At 32.8% G+C, this 19,649-nt stretch overlaps 1 protein-coding gene across 2 annotated transcripts in view; it reads right to left on the bottom strand.

Moving 5' to 3' along the window:
- The window catches only part of LOC145288581 (uncharacterized), a 56,475-nt gene that overhangs the window by 1,395 nt on the left and 35,431 nt on the right, over positions 1–19,649 (bottom strand). For both annotated transcript variants that reach the window (XM_080136339.1, XM_080136340.1), the window contains exons 4-6: positions 16,509–16,646; positions 12,443–12,611; positions 3,413–3,655 (exon numbers count right to left, since the gene is read on the bottom strand). In XM_080136339.1, the coding sequence (XP_079992465.1) occupies positions 3,413–3,655; positions 12,443–12,611; positions 16,509–16,646 (550 nt within the window). The remainder of the gene's footprint in view (positions 1–3,412; positions 3,656–12,442; positions 12,612–16,508; positions 16,647–19,649) is intronic.

Here is a 19,649-nt window from a genome sequence, read left to right as displayed (position 1 = left end):
ATACTTTGATAATTATGTTTCAGTTTGAAAAAATATGGTGTAATAAAATTATTGGGTGTTCGTTCGCGCCTGACCTCCATAGAATGGAAATATGTCACAAAGTTTAACAAGGTTTTTAAAAGGGGTGAGGGCCCACAATAATATCTTAACTTTAATCTTAATTCACGTTAGCTTTTATTCATTTTTTGGAGTTGAATCATATTGTGTCGAATAAATTCACCTCATAAATTCACGTTCTTATTAAAGTGAAAGCCAAAAAAAAAAGTCGGAACTTTAGACAATTCTCGACACAAATTTTGCATAACTCTGTTTTTTTCCTTCTCCACTTGCACGTGGCACTCTTTCTAAAATAGATAAATAGATAAGTAATAAAAAATAAGAACGTTACTTGTTATCGTGTCAAAAGAAGGAAAAATCCTGCTCACGTGATTACGAGTCTTTTTAAAAACATTTACATAACCTTATTATTTTTATTTATATATCTGTTTAAGCTTTTTTGTCAGTATAATAGAAGGAATTCAGTTGATTACAACCCTTTCTGCGTGTTCTTTACATTACAATAGTATAATCCTGAATCCGACGGCGCAATACTACACCGTTCAATACTGTAAAACTGAAACGAAGCTGTTCTGCTTGAAAAGGGCGCTATTTTCTTCTTATTCATATTTATATCGATTCTTTGCTTTAAAAAACTAAAGTAATTACGTTTTACTTTTTTAATATCCCATTTTGCTGTTTCGGATTATTTTACTAAAGTAAGTAAAGCTTCATTATTTTTCGAAATTAAAACGAAATTTGAGGCGATAACTACTTAAATTAATTTTTATATAAACTACACATGCCATAATAAAATATTCCTCAAGCACAAAATAACGGAAAACATTAAAATGTGTTTATAAATATTCCTTGCGTTGACGGAACTCTTAAATTGTTAACACAGAATGCTCAGGTGCCCCTCCTTCAAATTGAAAACGGGACTCTCCATTTCAAAGTTGCTGCCATTTTGATTTTTTTTAAACCGGTTCGTGAATTAAAAAAAAAAATTTTTTTTACAAACAACTTAAAAATACAAACCAATGAACTTTCTACCATAAAAGTAACTTTTATAGGCTATGGTTTATTTCTTGTACATATATATATATATATATATATATATATATATATATATATATATATATATATATATATATATAATATTTTCTCTTTGTAAGGAAACATCATTTTGTTGGTCACTCTTGGCTACGAATGGAAACAAAGTTGATATAAAAAGTATATTTTCTCGAAAATTATCTTTACTTTCATATTTTGTCTTAGGGTAAAATTTTTGAGTATCAAACCCTATCTCTTTACAATCCCTCCTTTTTATAACCTATCATACTTTCATCAATCACAGTCCATTTTCTGTAGGCTGTTTTTGAACCCAGTCAACGACGGGTACTTCTGCTAGTATATATATATATATATATATATATATATATATATATATATATATATATATATGTGTGTGTGTGTGTGTGTGTGTGTGTGTGTGTGTGTGTGTGTGTGTGTGTGTGTGTGTGAGAGCATTTTGTAAATTTGAATTACTAAATGTTAGAAAGTTTTATCAACGAATATTTAAAAAAAATAGAAGCCAATAACAATACAGATGTCTCAGCTGGTAAGATCTAATAATTAATTCGTGTCATTTGTTTTATTAGTTTTTTATTTTCAAAGCATCGCTTGATAATGCTTTGTAAAATATCATAATAATATATACGTTGTTTACATGTTTATTTTGTATTGTCTGTTGGGTTTCTGTTGCCTTGTTAACTATTTCATCCTACTTTCCATGTTGCTACTTTGGTTTGTGTCGTTGTCATGACAACTGCAGCAACCTTAAACTTAGCCATTCCTCATCGTGGCAGGATCGGTGGCAACATGCTAGTATCAGAGCTAATGGCTAATAAGGCTGATTAAAATTCAGTACGCGTAGGCATCAGGATCCTCTGGTCATCTCTGCCTTTGCATGCGGCTAGCAAAGACATATCAGATGCAGTACCGGAAATGAATAGAATGCGAGTGATATGCAACCAGTGATCAATACTGTTTTTGTTGTCAATGGAAAAAACTCCAACAAACCAGACGATCCTGAGGCACGATCTTTGTGAACTCTCTATGCTAAAGTGTGATTCGTTTAATAACAACAACCAACAGCAGCACAGTCCAAAAAATGTGATAATGAAAATATTTTTTTAATAAATTATATAATATTATTGTGTTTTCTAATATTCTCAGAGTCACCTAACGTAATAATGTTTTAAAAGATGTGATCAAGTTCCTTCTATTCAAAACTCGCGCCAACCATGCAGACACACATCGATTTGCATCTTTTTAACAACAACATTGGATTATAAATGTCTCTCTCCACCATTAATACCATTAGCAAAATGAAGAGAGAAAAAAAAAAAAACATATCTTGGCAAAAAACATATCTTGGTTGTTTAACAGCGAAAGTTAAAGAAAAAAGATTTTAATCATTTAATAACAAATATATATATATAAATGCATCCTATCTTGGGTTGAGCATATTAGGGAGTGAAATAACAAAGTGCAACTAGCGTATAAGGCAATGTTCTGTATGTAAACAAATCACGCTTAGGTCGTTTGGACAATGTTTAATTATTGTAATTTCACATACCCATCATAACAGCAGGCAAAAAGCATAACCGTTAGAAGCGTTAAGTGTTGCTTAAGCGATCGGGTTTCAATCCTGGCTTGAGATAGTTGCTAATCTAGCCGCACTGAAGAGCTGTGATACAGCAAAACCGTTTTCTGTGGATGACTATATACATATTTTTTATATTATTAAACTTTTGTTGTAAAACAACTTTTTTCAAAAAGACATATTTTTTTTGTTTTTTGTTTTTTTCTCTTCATTTTGTTAGTGGTATTAACGCCAAATGGTCGGCCCCTGGTGGAGAGAGAAAAGTATCCGTCCAATGTTATATATATATATATATATATATATATATATATATATATATATATATATATATATATATATATGTGTGTGTGTGTGTGTGTGTGTGTGTGTGTAAGATTATTTTGTTTTCTGATATTTTCAAATTAACCTTATAAAATAATGTTTTCAAAGATGTGATCAAGTTCCTTCTATTCAAAAATAAAAATACCTGTTTCTTTTTTATTTATAAAAGAAGTCAGTTCCAGGTGACCATAGCATAGTCATTTTTTCAAGTCTAATGTAAATAAGTACTCTTATATAATTAAATCTTGTCTACGTTCCATTATTACTGATCATTACGGTGTTGTCTCAACATCTACCTAACACTCATTAACTATTATCCTCGAGTGGTCTCTGGGGCTTGATAAGTAGTGAGCTCCAAGTAAAAAAAAAAAATTTTTTTTAACTCACCGCTGTTGTAAAAATAATCGAACTGTTCCGGTGATTTGTACTGGTGTACAACAAGGGTTTTTCCATGGAAATCCCAGTTGACCTGTCGGAAGTGGGTGATGCCATTTGAGGCCACGACTCCATGTGCCACATGAAACTGATCCATGAGAGCTGAGGCCGGACAGACATATTCCTTTTCAAACCGAGCCACCATTTCATCGCTCAAGGGCACTTTTACTTCCATCAAAGTAAAAGTCTTGTAATCTATAAATAAATGGAAAAAGTAACCATAATAAAACATTAACTGGCATGTTCTGGACAGACTAGACTGATCCGGATGTTTTCAAGGAGGTCAATGTGTTGAGAGATGATGTTCAGTATATTAAGAAGCAACGTTCTGAATAATGTATGCATTCTTTATAAAATGATAAACGGAAGACTGAAAGCCAGAGAACATAAGAACACAAGAAACAAGTGATTCACACACAATCCAACCAATGAAGTTCATTTCTTTTTGCTTTATTTATTAAAAACGTACAAAAGAACTATTTAAACATTGAAATATCGAAAGAAAAAAATGGAAAATTTATCTGTTTGTCTGTTAATGTAATGTAAATAAAACATTTAAATTAGTTTCAACAAATGATAAATTTTTCAAACAAATTAATGACACATTCACATTATCCTCTTCATTTCGGATCATTAGTTTTTTTAATTGATTCTAAGTATTGCTTATCAGAAATGAAATCGAAAACAAAGATCTATGTCAGGAAAATCTCATGAAAAGTGCTCAACTGAGATTCAATTTCTGGTTCCTATTTGTCAGACATTGACAACAAAATTCGTATCTCTACCACAACTGAACTTTACTTGATTCCTCTGTATCTAACATCAAACGAAATTTCCATAAGCAGACCTTTGTTTTTTCAAGAAGTTCTTCCGATCCGTGGAATATATCACAATTGGTTTCCTTACATGAAGTGACTTCATTTTCTTTGTTCTTTTATGTCTGGCCAGGAGTTGCTCGGCACTCCCTATCCAGTCTTGATAGAGTTCAAAACCGGCTTCAAAACCTAGTAGGTGATGCCGTTTTCTCTTCCCTGCAACCTCTTTCCCACAGAAGAGACGTTGCGAGCCTGTCCCTGCTTTATCGTAATTTTCATGGCAAGTGCTCAACTGAACTTCAATCTATGATTCCCGAACCTTCACAAAAAAACACTCGACTAGCTACAACCAATATAAACGATTTCCCCACTCTCTATCCGTGCTTAAATCTAAACACAGATTCCATAAACAAAGCTTCTTTCCTAGAACTTCCAGCTTGTGGAACACTGTTCCGCCGGTCTGCTTCCCTGTTGAAAACAACATGGTAGCGTTCAAACCAATAAAAACAAGTTTTTGTTGAGCCATCCCCATAAATAATCAAATTCTACTCAATTTTCACCATTAACGCTTACTACACTAACACCTTATTCATTAACCCTTATCCTCGACTGGCCTTCAGGCCTTGTTAAGTGGTGACTCAAGTAAAAAAAAATGTACCTTATTAAAATTAGAATCTCATGAGATGTTAGGGAGTTCTTTTTATCAAGGCTTGAAGGTTACTCAAGGATAAGAGTTAATGCGTGTACGGTAGTCACTAAGACAACAATGTTGTGATCGTTAATGATGTAAATTGAATAGAATTTGATTATTTAAGGGGACAGCTGAACAAGAACTTGTTTATATTGGACTTGAATATGCCCATGCTATTAGCTGGAAAGTAGGCCAGCAAAGTAGAGGAAAGAAGTTTTGTGTTTTGTCATGGAATTTGGATTTAGATTTAGGCACAGATAGAAATTGTTGATAGTGGTTGTAGCTAGTCGAGTGATTTTGTGAAAGTTTAGCAGGAAGTCCATAGACTGAAGCTCATGCAAACACTTGCCATGAAAATATTGATAGAGCATCGACAAGCTCACAACATCTCTTCTGTGGGAAAGAAGTTACAGGGAGGAGAAAAGGGCATCACCTACTAGGTTTTGAAGCCGTTTTGAACTCTGAAGGTAGGATAGGGTGTTCTGAGCACCTCCCATCCTAGATGTGGCAACAGTACTCCATTTTAGGACATATCTGGCTCTTATACAGGTAGAGTGTTGTGTCACAAGTAAAATACCTTCTGGAGAGGTAAAATGACACAACCATTTTTCCAGCAACATTGGCAACAGATTTGATGTATGTCTTCCATTTCAGGTCAGCATTGAAGGTCAGTCCCAGAAGCTTGTCGAAGCAGAGTGCTTCTTTCAAATGGGGCAAATTAGAGATCAAATAGCTGCTGGTGAAAAGATAGAAGCTTGGTTTTGAAGGCGTTAAAATTAACCAGCCATCTTTGTCCCATTGCACCATATGTCCAAGGTCATAGGAGAGAGACTCAGAAAAATCTTGGTCGTTGCTGGCCTTTGAAGTGTTGCCACAAATGATAGTGTCGTCTGCATATATGTCGATGAATGAACTCAGAATGTGATTTGGCAGATCATCGATGAAGATAAGGAAAAGAGATATATCCTTGAGGCACACCAGCATTGATACTTTGAGCTTCAAGCTTCTACCCATTGACGACTACTTGTATAAATCTATCAGAGAGAAAGTATGGTCGGGAAGACATTTACAGATATTCCACAGCTGGAAATCCTGTGAAGTAGACCTTTTTATGTCTTTGATATGTCAAGAGCTATTGCACGGATCCTATATAAAATTACAGTCAGTACATTAGCTGTAGATCTTGCAGGATGGAAACCATATTGCGTGTCAATGAGTAGGTTGTTTTTGCTGAGGTAGTTGACAATTTCTCTTTTTAACACAGATTCCAGCAACTTACTCATGACACACAGGACTAATTGGTTTGTACTGGAATGCAGAAAACCTATCTTCAGTAATTTTAAATATTGGGCAAACTAATTAAGTTTTCCAACGTGTTGAGAAGAATTTTTTAGGCATCGATTGAACAACTTTACAAAAATGGGTGATAGTTCAGGTTGCAGCTTTTGGAGTATTATGACTGGAATATTTTGCAGAACTAATTGCTTTGCTGGCATCAAAGTTCTTGAATGACAGCAAAATGTAAAATGGCAGCATCACAGATATGTGAATATTTTTGCTCAGCTTATTTTTGGTCAGAGGAGGAAATTTAGGAAGTAGGTGATCTTGAACGCATATGGTTGTGTTTCATGCAAAGTTCTTGGCAAAGAGTTTGGCTTTGTAGATGCTAACGAAATCACCTCAGACCCGTTGATGGTGGTCAGGATAGAGAATGTGCATCTGTTCCAGACCTTGCTTGTTATTCACCAAAACTCATCAGAACCAAGCCTCTGTTCTTCTACTTTGGACTTGGTAGACTGAGCATACGACTCTCTTGCGTTTTCTATAATCCTTTTGCAGTGGTTGCTGACAGTCATAAAGGGGACTTTAGTTTCAAAACATTTTTTACATTTAAAACAATTGAAGTAGTGTTTTTTGTGGCAGCACATTCAGGTATGTACTGTGGCTGGCTGTTCAGTTTCTGCTGAAATTTCTTGCAGAGTATATAGTTGCCTATGCCGATAGTTAACCAATCAGGTCAGATGCTATAGCGGACTCATTCTTTTTAAACATAGAGCGTAGGAGTAGTTCCAATATGGATATTCGGAAATTGTCTCAGTCAACCATCATGTATCGATAACCTGTTCGATGAAGAGCGATATTTTGGGTTTTGTTATATTTTGTTTTTTATCTTTACTGAAATAACTGAATGATCAGAAAATCCTAGCAGAAACAGAACCGAGGATAAGCACAGTTCATGGTATGTTGTTAGAAAAAGATCTAAAAGATTTGCAAATTGTTCATCAGCTTTGAATACCTGAGTAGGTTTGTTAACAATCTGACTTAGGTTATAAGACACGGAGAAATGATAGCAAAATCTCCCTTTGTCATCCGTTTTATTTGAGTGAACTCCCATTCAACATTGTGAACATTAAAATCTCTACAGATGTGAATGTTGGCTGAGGGATGAGCAGATAGGGTATGATCAATTTGCTTAGCGATATTCTCAGAGATAGCTACTCCATGTAGAGGATTGCATTGGAAGTTAAATGCCTTATGAAGCCATATGGCGTAAAATGTAAAATGAAAATTTTTGAGAGGAGTTGTCTATTCTGATAGTTAACCCGTCTGTTAATTCGGATGCTATATCAGACGCATTCTTTTTAAACATAAAACGTAGGGACGATTCCGATATTAACGTTTGGAAACCGTCTCACTCAGCCATCGAGTATTGGTATATTTTGATGAAGAGTGATATTTTTGTTTCGTTATATTTTTTTTTTATCTTTATTGAGACAATTGAATGATCACGAGCCACTTAACATTGTGAACATTGTGTACCCGAGTAGATTCTTTACCAATCTGTATTAGGTCATAAGCAAGTATTATGTAAGATTAAATCCAGAAAACTTTTCAGATTTCCAATAGATTAAAAGAATTTATTTTATCCTTCTTTTAACAAAGATGAATTATTTTTTCAAATAGCATTGCTTGTTTGGATATTAGCAACTCATCTATTTAATCTAATTCGAATCCAATTTATAAAGAAAAATCAGTTTAAAATAAGTATCACTTCTCTCTATCTCTTGCGTATTTACAATATGCTAATATAAATAACCATTAATAAATACGCTAATATAAATAACCATTAATAAATACGCTAATATAACCATTAATAAATACGCTAATATAAATAACCATTAATAAATACGCTAATATAAATAACCATTAATAAATACGCTAATATAAATAACTATTCATAAATACGCTAATATAAATAACCATTAATAAATACGCTAATATAACCATTAATAAATACGCTAATATAAATAACCATTAATAAATACGCTAATATAACCATTAATAAATACGCTAATATAAATAACCATTAATAAATACGCTAATATAACCATTAATAAATACGCTAATATAAATAACCATTAATAAATACGCTAATATAAATAACTATTCATAAATACGCTAATATAAATAACCATTATTAAATACGCTAATATAAATACCAATTAATAAATACGCTAATATAAATAACTAGTAATAAATACGCTAATATAAATAACCATTGATAAATACGCTAATATAAATAACCATTAATAAATACACTAATATAAATAACCATTAATAAATACGCTAATATAAATAAACATTAATAAATACGCGAATATAAATAACTATTAATAAATGCGCCAATATGAATAACCATTAATAAATACGCTAATATAAATACACATTAATAAATACGTCAATATAAATAACCATTAATAAATACGCTAATATAAATAAACATTAATAAATACGCAAATATAAATTACCATTAATAAATGCGCCAATATAAATAACCATTAATAAATACGCTTATATAAATAACCATTAATAAATACGCCAATATAAATAACCATTAATAAATACGCTAATATAAATAACCATTAATAAATACGCTAATATAAATAACTATTAATAAATACGCTAATATAAATAACCATTAATAAATACGCTAATATAAATAACCATTAATAAATACGCTAATATAAATAACCATTAATAAATACGCCAATATAAATAACCATTAATAAATACGCTAATATAAATAACCATTAATAAATACGCCAATATAAATAACTATTAATAAATACGCTAATATAAATAACCATTAATAAATACGCTAATATAAATAACCATTAATAAATACGCTAATATAAATAACCATTAATAAATACGCTAATATAAATAACTATTAATAAATACGCCAATATAAATAACCATTAATAAATACGCCAATATAAATAACTATTAATAAATACGCCAATATAAATAACCATTAATAAATACGCCAATATAAATAACTATTAATAAATACGCCAATATAAATAACCATTAATAAATACGCCAATATAAATAACTATTAATAAATACGCTAATATAAATAACCATTAATAAATACGCTAATATAAATAACCATTAATAAATACGCTAATATAAATAACCATTAATAAATACGCTAATATAAATAACTATTAATAAATACGCCAATATAAATAACCATTAATAAATACGCTAATATAAATAACCATTAATAAATACGCTAATATAAATAACCATTAATAAATACGCCAATATAAATAACTATTAATAAATACGCTAATATAAATAACCATTAATAAATACGCTAATATAAATAACCATTAATAAATACGCTAATATAAATAACTATTAATAAATACGCTAATATAAATAACTATTAATAAATACGCTAATATAAATAACCATTAATAAATACGCTAATATAAATAACCATTAATAAATACGCCAATATAAATAACTATTAATAAATACGTCAATATAAATAACTATTAATAAATACGCTAATATAAATAACCATTAATAAATACGTCAATATAAATAACTATTAATAAATACGCTAATATAAATAACTATTAATAAATACGCTAATATAAATAACCATTAATAAATACGTCAATATAAATAACTATTAATAAATACGCTAATATAAATAACTATTAATAAATACGCCAATATAAATAACCATTAATAAATACGCCAATATAAATAACTATTAATAAATACGCCAATATAAATAACCATTAATAAATACGCCAATATAAATAACTATTAATAAATACGCTAATATAAATAACCATTAATAAATACGCTAATATAAATAACTATTAATAAATACGCTAATATAAATAACTATTAATAAATACGCTAATATAAATAACCATTAATAAATACGCCAATATAAATAACTATTAATAAATACGCTAATATAAATAACCATTAATAAATACGCTAATATAAATAACCATTAATAAATACGCTAATATAAATAACTATTAATAAATACGCTAATATAAATAACTATTAATAAATACGCCAATATAAATAACCATTAATAAATACGCTAATATAAATAACTATTAATAAATACGCTAATATAAATAACTATTAATAAATACGCTAATATAAATAACCATTAATAAATACGCTAATATAAATAACCATTAATAAATACGCTAATATAAATAACTATTAATAAATACGCTAATATAAATAACCATTAATAAATACGTCAATATAAATAACCATTAATAAATACGCTAATATAAATAACCATTAATAAATACGTCAATATAAATAACTATTAATAAATACGCTAATATAAATAACCATTAATAAATACGCTAATATAAATAAACATTAATAAATACGCTAATATAAATAACTATTAATAAATACGTCAATATAAATAAACATTAATAAATACGCTAATATAAATAACCATTAATAAATACGTCAATATAAATAAACATTAATAAATACGCTAATATAAATAACCATTAATAAATACGTCAATATAAATAACCATTAATAAATACGCTAATATAAATAACCATTAATAAATACGCTAATATAAATAAACTGGATGTTTCAGCTCGTTATAAACAAGCAAAATAATATTCTGTTGATTTAGAATAAATGCTTTATGTCAAGTTGATAGTTGAATATGGTTAAATTTATTCTCATTTTTGCTTTAAATACTAATCACTGTTAATCCCAAACTGTGCATCGAACAGATATCATAATAATTTGTTTGTTTTACCTGATCATAAGATTTCTTCATTCCAAAGTTCAGCTAGATCGGCCTAATAGTTTCCATGAAAACGTGAGAATATATGTAGTTTTATGGTGACTAATTGCTAATAATCCCTAACTGTGCATTTAACGGACACCATAATGCTTAATTTGCTGTATCTTGATATAATAAATGTCCGTCCAAATTTTTAACCAAATTGGACCAGTAGTTTCGGGGAAGAGTGAGAGCAAGTGGAGTATTATTGTGACTAATCCCTCTTTATCCCTATTAATTCCTAACTATGCATCGAACAGATACCATAATACTTAGTGCGTTTCACCATATCATAATTAAGGTGCATACAAAATTTCAGCCAAATTGTACCTGTAGTTTCTAGGAAAAAGTGTAACAGACAGATAGACAGACAGACAGTCTAAGAGAAATATAATCTATATAATATTCTGCTTGACCCTTTATTTAGTCCATTGTTATGTTTTGAGAAAACTAAATGGAATTTTTGAAGGCCAAACTACTTAGCCTCGTTTTCAAATATCATAATAATATACGATAATTGTTGTAATCGTGTGAGAAAGGAACTCATAGTAATTTCGACATGCAGTTGTTCTTCACCAGAGAAAGAAGTCAGTGAAATGTTATGTTAAAAGGGAACATTCGAAAGATATAGCGCAAAAAAAAGGAGAACGTTATCTGCCAAGAGGTGCCGGACTGAAGGAGTAAATTAAAGATTGTCTTTTACAATGTGATTTTATTGCTTTCTGAGTATTTATTAATACTTATTACTTCAGTTTGGTCAGTTCTATATTTAAAATATAATGGATGCTATTTTCATAGAAATGTTAATAAACTCATATTTGCTGCGTGTTATTGGTTTTTCTGTGTAAAAAAAAATTAATTCTTTGTGCTATCCAGAAAAGATATCAGCTTTATGAAAACATATTTGTTGATTAAATATATTTCTCATTTTGTGGAAATTCCACAGGTCCTGCTAGTATAGCCCATTCTACTTCTGGCAGATTCCATTGATTAATTAGAATTCATTTGATAAACTTGAGATGGATTTTATTACAATGATGCCATAACATCCGAGAATAGAAAGTATGATTTTAATTTAAGTTGAACTGAGTTAAAGTATTGATTTGTGAAATGAATTTGGGGAAGGGGGGTGATTGTATAGGGTCAGCATGTGGTTGTGCTATGGTATTAAAAATATTGCATTCGAATTTACTCAACATTTAGAGTGATAGATGAAAAACTGCATAGAAGAATCCATCAGATTACCTGATGACGCCAATATTACATTAATGCTTCTTGATGCGATGTCTAGAACAAAAATTACCTTTAAAATATCGTAGATGGATACCGACCTAGAGTTGGGATGTACTGAAGAGGGACCATGAAGGCCTCGTATTCCATGTGCTGCTGTTTAAATATACGGTCACTGTTCATCCAATGTGTTGCTTGATCGCCATTGCGAAAGATGAGAAGATTAATGCAGTGTTCTTCAGGCCAAGTGGAATTCTCTAACACAGTTATCTGTCGAGTAAGAAAGAAAGAATGTGTTGTTACTGCTAAAAGCAAATTATGCAACGTTTTCTTACGTTTTAATTAATGGAACAAAAATATCAAATAATGGATGCCTTTAGAATACTGTAGAACCATTCGTTTTTGGAAACTTAACAACCGAAATGTTTTTTCCTCTTTTCTCGGTTTGTTTGTTCGTCCGCCTGCCTGTCCATGCCACTTTCTCTCTGAAACTACTGGGCTGATCTGGATGTAATTTTGTATGGAGCTTTGTTACAATAAGGTACAGTAAACTAAGTATTATGGTATCCATTCGATGCACAGTTAGGGATTAATATGGATTAGTAATTAATGCAGAATATTTTGGACGAAATATTTTTCCCGCAAATACAGAAGGGAAAAATTTCACAAGAAAAATTGAATAAATATTCTTAAGTTTATTCACACACAGAAATGTACATGGACAAAAACAAGTGAAATTGGAAGTTGCTGATTAATGTTGCATTTAACAGTTTCTGTAAAATAAAATATAATATTTAGATATGAAACGAAAATTATTGAACAAGTTTATGAATGTACTACACTTTTTAATCTGTTTAAAACGGGAAAAAAGTTATTGCCTGTTGACTTAGAATGAGTGCTTTATGTAAAATTGATTGTTAAATCTGGTTAATATGGTTATGTGCTCATTTTTACATTAAATATTACTCCCCATTAATCCTTACTAATCCCTATTAATCCCTAACTGTTCATTGAATAGCTACCATAATACTTTTTTTTTGCTGTACTTTATCCATGACAAAGCTCCATACAAAATTTCATCCAGATCGGCCCAGAAGTTTTTGAGAAAAAGTGGCATGAACAAACAAGCAGGAAGACAGACAAACTAAGAGAAATATATAAAATATATAAAACTTACTTTTGACCATGAATCGTTTCTTGTGGAGATAATGCTCTGCTCATAAAGTCAACTCGATAAAAGTTCTTTTGCGCTCGTCCAAATTTTTTGATACGTTGATTGGTTTTTAATGGCATATCGATCCTGTAAGGTCATTTAATGCCATGAAATATTATTTATCGTAGAGACTTACGCGTAGGTTATTTGCACTAATCTTTGGTCATATGTTTTGTTTTTGTTTTGTTTTTTGTTACTGTATAGCGGTAGGAATATTTTGAGAGATGAGCAAATTTTCTTGTACAGTCCTGTAACTTTCAAAAAATTGAATCTATTGTCTACATGAACTTTCATTCAAACCACAGTAAATAAGATGGACGAAGTGAGAGTCACAAAACATGAAAGATAATTAAAACATCATATTTGAACACTTGTTGCAACGTTTGTTTCACAAATCAACATACACTATTAAGAATACTAATAATTGGATCAGCGTTACACACTTAGGACCCTACGCCAGTAAGTAGCGATTAAATCAGCTAGTGTGAATTTTGATAAGGGTCACATTAATACATGTAAGGATGACCTAACTGCAAACAGATTTGTACTCAGAGGCAGGTGACCCAAAGTTTAAGTGGGAAGAAGGTTGAACTCTTCAAAATACTGTTATATCACAAAACTGAGCGTATGGAAGCAAGAAAGTGACAAACGGAAAGGTTGAGTTTAAACTTTTTATTTAAAGTTAAAACGATCCTGAAATGAACTTTTTTGTGCGTCAGGATAATTCGACGGTGGCGGGGCATCGGTAGGAATGCTGGTCGGGTGTTGATATGAACTTGACGATGATCTAAATTATTGTCAGGCTGAGGAGACGAGTGGCGATGGCAGGAACGTGGCTTGTATGTTCTGGCGTCTGGAATACGTGTGCGGTGGCGATGCTTAGTGTTCTGGTCTCTGGGATATGGCTGCAGCGATGGGCAATCCTAAAAGCAGGTGTCGCTGTGGCGAGTTGATGACAGTGGCTTCTGCTATTAGTGGGACACTCCTCGCTCTCTGGTGTGATGTGGTGATCTCGCGGCGGTGACGGCGGAAGTGGGGTAGTCTTCAAGGCTTGCTGTCCAGTATCACGAGTGAGATGACGGCGGTGCGGCAGCTCAGTAATTTTACTAACTGTTGTCGCTGTCAAGGGGTTGATGGCTGTTGGCTGGTGAGCTGTGGTGATCTGGAGGCAGCGACGGCGGAAGTAGGGTCGTATTTGAGGCTTGCTGTCCAGTATCATGTGTGAGATGGCGGCGGTGCGGCGGCAGCAGTGGTAGTAGTAATTTTAATAGCTGGTGTCGCTGGCGAGAGATTAACAGCTGCTGGCTGGTGATGGAGTGGTGTTTACAGCTTGACACGCAGGGCCTATCTGCCTGCTTGTCGAAAAAGCTGTCATTTTTATACTTGCGATGCGGACATAGGTGCAGACAAAAGGTGTCTTTTATCACTGGTTGGCGTTTTCACTTTTTGTTTGTTTTTCTGTGTTTTAATGTATTGTAGGGAGTCGTCTGTTTGGTGTTTGTATACATGTGTTATATCAGTTTAAAGCTAAGGAAGTTGTGAATGTGCTCTAGTAGATGTTGTACTGTTGTCGTGTTTTATGATATAATTATTCATGTTTATATGCTGCCGGAGTTGCATCTGCTGTGATGTTTGTATGTTGTATTTTGACTTTTATTTAGATGTGCGGCTTCCTTTGGTGGTTTTCTTTGTTGAGGCAAGGTGAGAGTTATTCCATTGATGTGTGTACATAAAAAATAGGATTTGAAGTTATTATGTGTGTTTAGTGTGTTAATTTATGTTGCATCAACGAACGGGGTTCGTCCTGGCGTTGCCATTATTGTCACTGTCGCTGCTCCTGCTGGTTTCTGGTTTATTCATGTAAATATGGAGGGATATGCGATATACACATCAGAGAAACAAAGGATTTTAAAAGTCTATCTTTCTCGGGCACTAATACGCTCAAGACATGGTCGGATGATGTAGAAACTTAATCTGAGCTGAATGTTTTTGATGCCTGTCCATCTGCGCGTCAACCATTTTGTTGAATAGAATGTATGCTTAAGAAGTTAAGCATTAGTCTCTTTCTCTCTCTCACCATAAGTAAATTCTCTCCAATAAAACCTTGAAGAATTCAGCAAACGTTTCCTTGTGTTTTTTCATGCATGATTAGTTTATTCATCTCAGTTAAACAGACAAGCACTAGACACAAACCACTAGACATACTAGCTATATATGAAACGGCAACGATATAAAACAGTGACAATGCAAAGAATAAAAAGACCAGCATGCATAAAACCCAACACATATATCAATAAAAAGACTTTTAGTTTATTTTTTTAATTTTTGAGATGAGGATTAATTATTCATATTATTTGGACTCTTCGGACTACTGTTCTCATCCTAAATATTATCTTCACAATGTTTTGTTCTATGTAACCTCAAACGTTCTTTAAGTGTATCTTGTCAAAACTCGGGAATCTATGGTATAGTAGATAAAGTACTTGTTAAAATTCATTTATGAGTTACACTCTTCTGGAGGTTGAAGATTCAATCCTCGAAATACAATTGTGAATTACTTCTACTAAGTCATGCCTGAACGAGAACATGCCAACCCCGTGGATTAAATAAAGGATTCCATTTGAAATTTTGTGCAGATTCCTGGGTTTGGCAGAAAGATTCCTGGGTTACATTGACCAAAACGTGAAAATGACATTCCAGATGAGAACAGTAGTCCACAGTATCCAAATAATATGAATAGACTTTTATTTATTTGGATTCTTGATTGCTCATTGCTGAAAAAATAACACATGCAGTCAATGATGATGTGCAATAATGACATAACACTAGATACATTATTAGTTTTTAAAGTCAGCAAATAAAAAGCAATACTAAAGTAGCGCTTCATTAAAAGGTCAGCGAAAATGATAAAAATTACACAAATTGGAATGACAAGATGTTTGTCCATTACTTACCTTATCAGAAAAACCAAGAAATTTTCCACCATAATTTTCGATAATCTTTTGTTCCAAGACCCAAGCATTTCGAAAGAGTTGTTTGTTTTCAAGTCCATATCGAAAAATCACGTAAACTTCATCTTTCGCAGCTGTAAACTAAAGTGAAAAAAGAATTAAGAGTCATAAATGAGAATTGCATGAATTTTGCAAACATAAATGATGCGTGTCTGCAAATATGCAGTGATGAGAATGGTTTTTTACTGCTGAGAGTTCCTGGGGTGAACATGGATGCAATGGCTGCACGTCTGAGGATGCAATGGAATACTAATGTTTTTTTTAATTTTTAATTTTTTTTTTACTCACGTCCACCCCCAATAAAGCACATCGCCACTAGGACGTAAGGGGCAATTATTTGGGACCATGTCTTGGAAAGATTAAGATGCTGGTTTATGTTACATTTAAACTTCTGCATATCAGTACAGTCAGAGAAGCAGATAGCAGGAATGAAATTCCAAAGTTTAGCTGTTCAAGGGAAGAATCTATTAGAGTAGAAAGCCTTCTGGCATTTGGGGACCTCAACAGTGAAGGGGTGTGATATTGTTGCTAAGCAGGTTTGTCAGGGATATGTACATTGAGATATGTACATTGACAAGTACAATGAGTTCATCAGAGATAATTCTATTAAAATACTTGTAAAATAGACACAAAGATGCACTATTGCAGCGATGGGATAGGGGTTGGAGCTTAGTTGACAAAATGGGACCGATTAGATTGAAGACATTTTGGGGCCCTATCCAAGAGGGAGAGGCTAGTGGTAGATACACCAGCCTAGATACGGCAACAATACTCCATGCATGGGCCAATGGTAGTCTTGTAGAGGTACAGGATACTCTCAGGTGTGAGTAGTCTTCTAGCACGATAGAGGGAACCCACTTTCTTTGCAGCAGCTTCCATAATGTCCTCAATGTTCCAGTTCATATTACCTGTGATCCGAGGAGTTTGAAGGAAGGATTCTCTTATTATCCTCCTAAAAACAACTTTATTTGTCTCAATATTTTTTATTTGCTATCTCCCTTTAGACAAGATTGCGCCCTGACATGAATATTCTTATGACAGTTTTCGAAGCCTTACCACTTCCGTGCTGGCTTATGACAAATTTGGAGTGAGTATTTTGTTTGTGATACCATCATTAAAAGATTGCTAAGACTAATGGGTTCTCTTTAACGGATCCCCCTTTCCTAAATATATTGCTTTCACCACTGCTGAGAGACTTCATCTACCCTTATATGTTAACCCACCAGAATATTAGAGGGACGCTAACAGGTGCTGCACCTTGCCTAAGAGAGACCTTGACTGTGCAAGGTAGGAGTGTTCATCTCCCTGAGGTCTTATACATACCCGCTTACCTGAATACATACAGCACACAGTATTCCCAAATGGTCACCCATCTGGTACTTGCCAGACTCAACTTCAGTCATCTAATGAGAACCAGTTTTGCAACATGATTATGGCGTATTGTAAATTGTTTAAATTATATTGCATTTTTCAATGTCCGTTAAAAACAACGTTTGGCACCATTTTTTTATTAACCATCTGTGGCTAGCTGAAATCTGGTAAAGATATTGACTCTATAATTGAACAAGCCGAGAATGCAGGATCCCCCCCTCCGCAAATGAAAATTTAATTTCACAATAACTAATGTTAGGGCAAAAATCTTTTTAAAATCCAAGGCGTGGTTATTGAGAAAAGTGCAAACAATGAATGGACGAACGTGATTGAGTTATTAAATCCAATCTTTCCTTTGTTGGGAACCAAAAATCTAATAAAATGAAATATTCTAAAACGGTAATATCTTGAGAATTTCTTTATTACCAATTTTGATAAACCATCTCTTTCATGTTTCGAAATTTTTCAAATGACGATTAATAATTGGTAATATTTGAATGATTCGTACTATCAATCTCATCTTGTATGTTATTCTGATTATTATGCATCCTATGTTGAACTCGGGAATCTGTGAGATTTTTCTATTTTTTTATTGCATTTTCACCCCAAACAAGGTACAGGGGCACTTTGATGTAGGGGGCTACTATCTGGAACATAATTTGTAGAGGTACTATGTAGAGGGCTGAGCAGCAAGATGTCTGACTTGAACTTCTGCATGTCAGTACAGTCAGGGAAACAGGAACCCAGAAAGGAATTCCAAAGTCTATAAGTCCTGGGGAAGAAACTATTAGGCTTTCTTATATCTAGGGATTTCTACTGTGTAGGGGTGGGATTTTGCTGCTTGTTGGGTTTGTCGGGTGTATTTACGTCAAGTGAGTACAAGGATTTGTAGTTCGTCAGAGCACCATCACTAAAATACTTGTAAAACAGACAGAGGGATGCAACATTTTGTCGATGGGACAGCAGTTGAAGCCTAGCTGATAGTGTGGAACCTATTAGGTTGGTAACCCTGTCTAAGAGGGAGAGACTAGTAGCAGATGCACCAGCTCAAATGTGGCAACAATACTCCATACATCGGTGAATGGTGGCCTTCTAAAGTACCTTTCTAGCATGGTAGAGAGAGCCCACTTTTGTGCAACAGCCTTGGCAATGCACTCAAACTTATATCTGTTACAACTCCTTTTCCCTGTAAACGTTAATCCGAAGAGTTTGAACTAAGTAATTTCAGGTAATTTATCATTAGCCATGGCTATTAGTGGTTGAGAAGCAAATATGCCCATCTCAGAGAAAATTTTATTAGGGAGGTCATTTATGAATATTAGGAATAATAAAGGCCCGAGGATCAACCTCTGGGATATACCCGCATTCATATCATATTGTTTAGATGTACAACCATCGAAGACAACCTGGATTCTTCTCTTATTTAAGAAGGATTTGATTATGTTAAATATTCGTCTAGTAATACCATAGGATTTGATTTGCATGAGAAGACCATTGTGCCTTGCACTGTAAAAGGCCTTACATATATCTAGGGCTACTGCCCTAGCCCTTCCTCCTTTATCCAGTGCATGTCATAATCGTTAACAAGAAGGAAAAGTCCTGCCGTTCCAGCAAACCATATCAAGAAGGAGAAGCAAACCAAATACACAGAATTGACCAGACAGCTGAAATGGATACGGAAGTTAAAGAAAATCATGATAGAAAGTAAGAGCA

This window comes from Euprymna scolopes, chromosome 2, assembly GCF_053919585.1.
Source record: "Euprymna scolopes isolate OS-2025 chromosome 2, ASM5391958v1, whole genome shotgun sequence".
In the NCBI taxonomy this organism is placed as follows: Eukaryota; Metazoa; Mollusca; class Cephalopoda; order Sepiida; family Sepiolidae; genus Euprymna; species Euprymna scolopes.
The sequence above is the reverse complement of the archived record's forward strand: the minus strand, read 5'-3'. Positions and strand labels throughout refer to the sequence as shown.